At 40.4% G+C, this 7,720-nt stretch overlaps 1 gene segment (V, D, J or C); it reads right to left on the reverse strand.

The window, feature by feature from the left end:
- Positions 1-4,832: 4,832 nt before the first annotated feature.
- On the reverse strand, positions 4,833-5,402 carry LOC132656272 (T cell receptor alpha variable 22-like). The segment is given in 2 exon segments: positions 4,833-5,179; positions 5,351-5,402. Coding segments are annotated over 2 exon segments (399 nt in total).
- Positions 5,403-7,720: the final 2,318 nt, after the last annotated feature.

Genomic DNA, 7,720 nt, shown 5'->3' on the forward strand with positions numbered 1-7,720 from the left:
CACAATGTAAAGGAAGATATCTGGAAACAGAGTTTCTACCTAGTCATGTTCATTTATCACCTAATCATTTTATAATGGCAGCTTGCACATACTTTCTGCTTTGTAATGATATTGTACGAGGGACATGCATAAATTCTTAATTCTTCTGGCATTGAATTTTTTTGCTACTTACTGAACACAGAAAATATCTGTGAGCATTTTTGGGCATAATGAGACTGGGAACAATTGTTTTCAGCCTATGGAAACCTAAGACCATTCATATTCTCAGGCATCTAACATGCCTGCCGTTTCTCTGACAGATCCTAGGGCTTTAGAGAAATTAAATAGGATCTTATCAGTGTTTCCATACATCCCATAACACAATGAATTGGTAGTGGATCATGGTGAAGATTACACTTAAAGTCAAATAACATAAAATTGGACTTTGCTCAATATAGTGATCATTTGTGGTGTGATACTGTTGTATACTGGACAGCCTAGGCAGAGATAGGCAGGATACTCCTTTTTTGAGGCTCTCCTTTTAATCATTAAATATAGCACTCCTTTCTTGTAAGAAATATATATACACTGTAACTTGGAGAAACTGAGAATGGCCAGTGGTTTCTTAAGATATGAAGCAAAAGTCACATTGACAGCTTCATCTTGATGGATTTCTGGAGTTAAGAGTTACTCTCTTTCAGGGGTAACTAGAAAACTCAAATTCTCAACAGAGGTTGTGATACATTTTGTGAAACCTGACATAAAAAAGAAAATTGTTTCTCTCCCCAGATGTAAAAACAGTGCCCTCGATGACTTGAAAACACAACAGAGTTTTCACTGTTGTGATTTATATAAAAATATCAAGACACAAAGTGGTGTCACCTAGAAGTTACCATTATTGGGCTTGTTCAGGAAGAGCTGGTGGGAGCCTGGGTTTGTGAGGAAGGCTGTAGGAGAGAGAGGCCGGGCCAGGGATGAACAGGTTGGTGGTTGCTACAGATAAGCGATTGCCACTGCTTGCAAGGCTTAGGAGGTATAAGACAGTGAGCAAATTTAAGAAGCCACCTAAAGTAAACTGGACAGAATTAATCAAAGTTGATCCAGTTGACCTGCCACTTCAAGAAGCATTGGGAGATAATTTATGGATTTCCTCATCAAAGGTGGAAATAAGTGAAGTAAAAGGTGAACATGAAGAAAGCATGGTAAATTTATTCAGAGTTTCACAGATGTTGAAGAAGGTGACAGCTGAAGGTCAATGGAAGTATGCTGGACTTTGTGTCACTAGCATACAATATGAGAATTTTTCCCGTGCTGCAAATCTGTCTAAACAATTGTCGAGCTATATTTTAGGTAATTGGACTGGAGAATTCGATACTACGATGGAGCAGCTCAGAGTGGCCATTGTCACGGTAAATTCTACCAGAGTGGACGAAGGACTAGCCACAGGATTATCATCATGGATTGCTGCAGCCATGAATCATCTGAAGGAATGGGTGGGCATGGGAGCATTAGCAGGCCTTCTGGTGTTGGTCTCCTTGGTTTGCCTGTGGTGTATATGCAAGATTAGAGTCTCACAACAGCGTAATGCAGCCATGATCATTCAGGCCTTACAGCCATTGAAGCAGGACATTCTCCCCAAGCATGGTTGGCTACCATAAAAAGCTAAAATGTTATGCTCAGGATGCGAGGCTAAGCACTGCACTCAGGGTCAGCCGCTTTGGACCCAGAGAAGAGCATGTCTGATTGCATGCGGGTTGATGCCCCAGGTCCCGCCTTTGAGAAAAAGGTATCGGACGGGTCTGATGCTCTTTGAGTGGATGACACCTAAATGAACATCGGTACAAAGTCCCAATTTATTTGTAATATCAAAGATCAGACCTCTACTCTTGCCTGATGCGTCTAAAACAAAAAGGGGGAACTGTAGAGAGCTGCGTAATGCCGCGCCTTAAAGATGGAGCTGGTTTCTGCCTTCCACCTTCCTGATGGTGAGTGCTCTCTGTCCCGAACAACTCCACATTTGGCTAAGGCTGAGGATCTGGCTTGCTTCCATGTATGTGGACCTATCTGCATTGCCCACGAGGCACGATGGGGTTGGCTACCCAGAGGCTATTTTAAGCTGTGGGCTGGCTTTACCCAGGGTCAGAAGATTGTTCAATGTTCCTGAATAAACTGCATTGAGAAGAAAAAAAAAAAAAAGATCAGAAAGAAGGAGTGGAGGACCTCCCTTATCAGTGGACTTGGGGAGAGGCATACATGCAGAAAGGGGGGGGGAGGGTGGGATTGGGAGGGGAGGAGGGATGGGCTTATGGGGGGATACAAAAGGAATAAATGTAATTAATAAAAGTTAAATAAAAAATTAAAAAAAAATTAGAACATGAATTAAAACAAAACCCCAGTTTTCTTTTTAAAGATGGCTGTCAAGATGATTCTTTAGGTAAAGGCATTTGCCACTAAGCCTGACAACATGAGTTTCAGCTGCAGGTTTGAAGGACAGAACTGATTCCACAAGTTGCTTTTCGACTGCCACAGAAAGTGTAGCTTGCATGCATGTAAAAACACACAAATAGCCAATAAATTCACTAAAAGTTATTAAAACTCTTTTCAAAAAAAAAAAAGAAGAAGAAGTAGGCCTGGCTTTGGAAGAAATTGAAAAAGCTGGAGAAGGGCAAGCAAAATGTGAAAATCAACTAAGAACAAAAGTAAAGAAACTGGAAGATGAACTGGCAATGGTTCAGCAGTCTGTAGGTGGACAGGATACTCATTATATGGGACAAAATTCACCAGCTTGAAAACCAATTGGAACAAAAAATCATAAAGAATTAGAGAATGTGGATGGCATTTGGATAAAGAGAAGAAAGTTAATAAAAAAAATTGGCTCTTTGAATGAGGAGGCAGAACACTAAAACGGCAAATTAAGAAGAGAATGAACAGCTTTGTCAGGATATTACTGATAGCCAGAAACAAATAGATTCACAAAAGTAACCACTTTGATTACGATGAGGAAACAGTGGCAACTGATCACATCTGTCTTAAAAGAACTGTGAACTTGTTCAATATCTGGATGAAATTCAGACTTTAACATAAGCTAATAAAAACACTGAAGTTTAGAATCAAAAAATGAGGGAAAAAATCTCCAGAAGAGTCTTACAGGAAATGGAGCAGAAGCCTGATGACTGTAACAAGATGAAGTGTATTGTCCATCACACAGATACTATTGTGGACCAGACCTAAAGAGAATGAGCATTGTCACCCTCAAGTGTGACAGCTCACAGACCTTGTGAGGGCATGAGGTGAAGATGATCCAGCCATGATGCCTGTCAGTGCAAATGGAAAAGAATGCAAGGTGCTTTCCTCAATCGATACAACTTTTATCCTTTTGCATTTTGAGTTAACTTTAATTGTGATTTTGATTTTAAGGATTTATATCAAACAATATTGTTGATACTGCTTTTTTGTTTATTGTCTGTTTTAGCTAGAAAACTTCTAAAATTGCTTGCTAACTGTAGTCCTCAAGCTCATTTGTTTTTTTAAACAAGTGCATTCAAGTCCAGATTAATCAGGATTGGGGTTAGAAGAAAGATCTATCAGTATTGGTTACAAAGCCTTTTCGGAGTAACCTCTGTCTGTATCTAATTGCCATGTTCCATTCTCACCTAATTCCATAGCCCCACCCTACTGAGAAGCTAGAATTAGGATGGTTGCCATTTGTGAACCCTCTGAGATGAATTAATTCTTCCTGTAAATGCTCTCACTTGAGTGACACCAGTTCTAGACATGCTGAAGTAAATCTTCCTGGCAATCGGGAAATATTATCTGGGAAGCTGGGCAATCTATGCTGTAAGCAAGCGTAGGTGCAAAGGGGATGAATCACAAGATGGTCAGTTAATTTTGTGAAGCTTAGAAAGAAAATGTTTTAGCCTGTCCAGTGGCTGCTGTAACCACTCAGCTGCTGTATCAAAATGTCAATGGACAGACATTACATGGATGAATGACGTGGCTACCTTCTAGTTCTATGCAGAAACAAGTGACAGGCCACAGTTTTGCAGCTGCGGAATATAATCTGTCCACTCTTGGAGAAAAAGAGTTGTTTGGTTCACATTTAAATATAAATAATATAAATGTAAACATATATAAAATGAGTTAGTCCCCTATTGTATGGTAGTTAGGAAGTTTTCAGTTTTGTGGGATTTTTTTTTCTTTTTGAAAACAGTGTTTTAATGAGAAATTTTGTCTGTATACCTTGCAGATATATAAATATATCAGAAGAAACAACTGCTGTAATATTGTTTGACAGACTACAAAACTATCTATTCAGTCATTTATCTTTTGACTTTTATAATTTTTGATGTGAAATATTGGTTTCACATTTCATAATTAAATGTATAACACTTTTAAAAATATCAAGATATTGTTGAAATGATGTTTGGATTTAATAATGAGATTTGTTTGTCTTGAGTTTCTTCAACTTAATTTATTAGGTTTTCCAAATTTATCCTTTCTTTAACTTCATATTTAGCCAATTAGCTAAAAGTGTGGTCAGGTGCTCTCTGAACAAAGGATGAAAACAGTTGCTCTCAGTTTCCGATTTTGAGAAATGGCCCAAACAATTCTGGATTGTGTAAGAGGGGTTTTATTTTATGGCATTAGCATAAGCATTTAATAAATTAAATGTGTATTTTAATATTGTGATCTGATGTTTCTTAGCATTTAACATTCTAGAAGTCAGTGTCAGGTCAGTCTGAATTTAAGTGTGAACTTCTTGAGGTATTTTTATGTCTCCTCACACTTCCTTTGTAATTGGTGGAGATCTGATAAAGCCACAGCTGTGCAAAGCCTCCTGCAGTCTCCTTGTGTCAGGGGCTGGAGCTGCACACCCCGCTGCAGTTTGGGGCCAGGCTGCAAGCTTGCTGGGAGCACTGTGCCTCAGCAGCACAGAGGTAGGTGCCTGAGTCCTCCAGCTGGGTGTCCCTAATGTGCAGAGCGCTGTAGCTCTCCTTAGAATGAAATGTTGACTTTAACCTCCCATTCTCCTTTGTTCCTGCAGCCACGTAAAGCAGACTGATGAGGCTGCCCTGGGGATTCTGTCTGAACCACTGCATGCCCCTCATGGTGGTGGAAAAGTTGCATCTCAGAGCAGAACTGGTTCCCTCCTGGAGACTCAGGACTGAAGGACTCTGCTCCACCTCAGCTCCTCTCACACCTGCTTGGAAATAGAAAAACAAATGAGAATCAGACAAAGGTTTTCACCCACACCTGTCAGATATCCCAGGAGACTCCCATGAGGATGAATGCACAGGAGCTGTGTGTTGGCTTTCTCTCACTCCACCATTTCTGGAGAATGCCTAAAGCAACTTAGCTGAGCCCAACTCACAGCAAATCTGCACCCACAGAATCCCCAGCACAGCTCCCAGGTTCCTCTCCATGGCCCCTGTCCAGTTGCTGGGATTCTTCTCTCCAGGTCTGATGGGGTCGAGTCTTATGCACAGACACACTATGCTTACAGAGGACAGGTTCTCAGAATCATTGAGCTTCATCCTTCATCTGAACAGGAAACCCCGCCCACCTCTGTGTCATGATATTGCACTCCAACCACCTCCATGTCCTGATTGCGAACTGTACTTGCTTTAGGACTGTGCAGGAAATACCAGTCACAGTAGGGTCCAGGACACTGTATTTTCTTTGTAGCCCATCACGTAAGGGAGTCTGGGGAAATGTGTGAAGAAGTTGGGGTGGGGTGCATGAATGCAGAATGAGGGGGGAAAACTAGTGACTCCCATAGGATAAGCCGAGCCTTGCAGAACCTTTGCACGGCTTTTTGTTGTTCTTTAAATAGATCTATAGACAATTGGGATCCACTGACCAGGTTCTAGATATTTGTGCTTTTCCATAAGAACAACTGGGAGCTAAAGATCCACATGAACTCCACACCATCACTCCTGCTCTTTGCGTTGCGGATGTTATGTCCTGATGTCCTCTCAGCTCTTCAACCTCTAGAAAACTTAAGAAAAGCCTATTTCCAGGACACCTGCAGGGCCGCCTAGTGTACTGACAGCACAGACAACAAGAGTGACTTCAGGCCATCTCCACAAACCTCATTAAACCAGCCTTATTCATTCCATCAGTTCTAGTGATCAGTTCCTATAAATTACAAAGAAATGCAGATGGTCAGAAAACACTAGTGCCTAGATAGAGTTCTTAAAAGAAAAATAAAATGGCTGAGAAATAACTCAAAATTGTTATTAATCATCACAAGAAAATTAGACAAGTTACAGATTTTTTCTCACCTGTGTCTAAAACTCAATAAAACAACTGACCACAAATGCTGTGTGTGTGTGTGTGTGTGTGTGTGTGTGTACGTGTGTAACCTGCATTCACTATAGGGAGGAATGAAGAATGGCATTGTAAACTTTTCAGGTAGATGGGTGGAACTGGAAAAGACTGCTTTGAATGAGTTGACTGAGACACAGAAAGACAGATGGCACATGTTCTGCTGCTGGACTCCTAGTTCCAACGGAAAGTGTAGAGCCTCCTAAATAAAAATCTTCAGATGGACACGAATAACCTGGAGTAAGCACAGAGGTCAGAAAGGTACAAAAGGGAACATGAGGTTGTGGAGAAGCACTAAAGAAGGAAATAGCAAAGTAACCATAATTTAATATAAAAAATAGGAAAATGAAGGGAGGGTAGTTGGGATGGGAAAAGAGCTCAACACAGAAGGAAGGAAAGGGGGAGGGTGAAATAAAGTGACCATGGCTAAAAAAGTTATAAGGAATCATATTAGTATCTATTTACCTAAAATATGTATATACATATACACACATAGTTTAAATTAAACTATTTGGGCTGACAATGCTTCCCCAAGAGCTGCACACAGCTAACAAAATCCTCAATACCAGTCATGGAAATCCCTCATTCAAGCTGTTAGTGGGGAAATTAAAAAAGACTCCTAAAACATTATAGACTCTTATCTTCAAATACTATTCTTCACCACAAGTTCTCAGTGAGTACCTATTGCTGATGACATGATGCATTTTGACCAGATGATACAGATGAAGCCAGCTTGACCTGAATTGATGTCTTCCTCCTTGATGAGAGGAGACAAGCAGACAATTATCCTTCCCAGCTATGATGCCTATAAACTACAGTGGCCAATATTGTACTAAAATCTAAGGTTACAATAATGGTACTCATATTTTGGTGGCAACCAATAGCTCTCAAATTGGACACAAGAAATAACTCAACAAGAGGAAAATCTTGCCTGGTTCTGGAAACCTAGCCAAAGTATGCAGGACTAGTGAGGTTATAGATCTTTGAGATGAACCTGTAACTACCGTCTTACACAGCACAATCCCTAATTACATTCTAAATATCAATCATTGTTCCCAGGGATAAGTATATTTTTCTGTCCTCATCAAACACTTTCTTCTTTTCAAAAGACAGAGAACCATTCAGAAAACTACAACTAATCAAAATGCAGAGAAAAAGTGATCATGCAGTGTTCTGCCTGAACTGATCCATGCGCCTACAGCTCAGGGAGCACTGGGGAAGAGGGCACAGAAAATGTCTAAGCTCCAGAGGAACAGGAAGGTTTCTGTGAGATTGCATCTCTTAAACATGGCATAGAATACATACCTAAGAATTCTCAAGGTCATGGTTGCCTAAACAACACCTGAACATTGATGCACCAGTAGAATACTATCCTGGAAAAAGGAAATCTGATAGAGCTTCAAATCTAGACAGA

This window comes from Meriones unguiculatus, chromosome 9 (genome assembly GCF_030254825.1).
Source record: "Meriones unguiculatus strain TT.TT164.6M chromosome 9, Bangor_MerUng_6.1, whole genome shotgun sequence".
NCBI lineage: Eukaryota > Metazoa > Chordata > Mammalia > Rodentia > Muridae > Meriones > Meriones unguiculatus.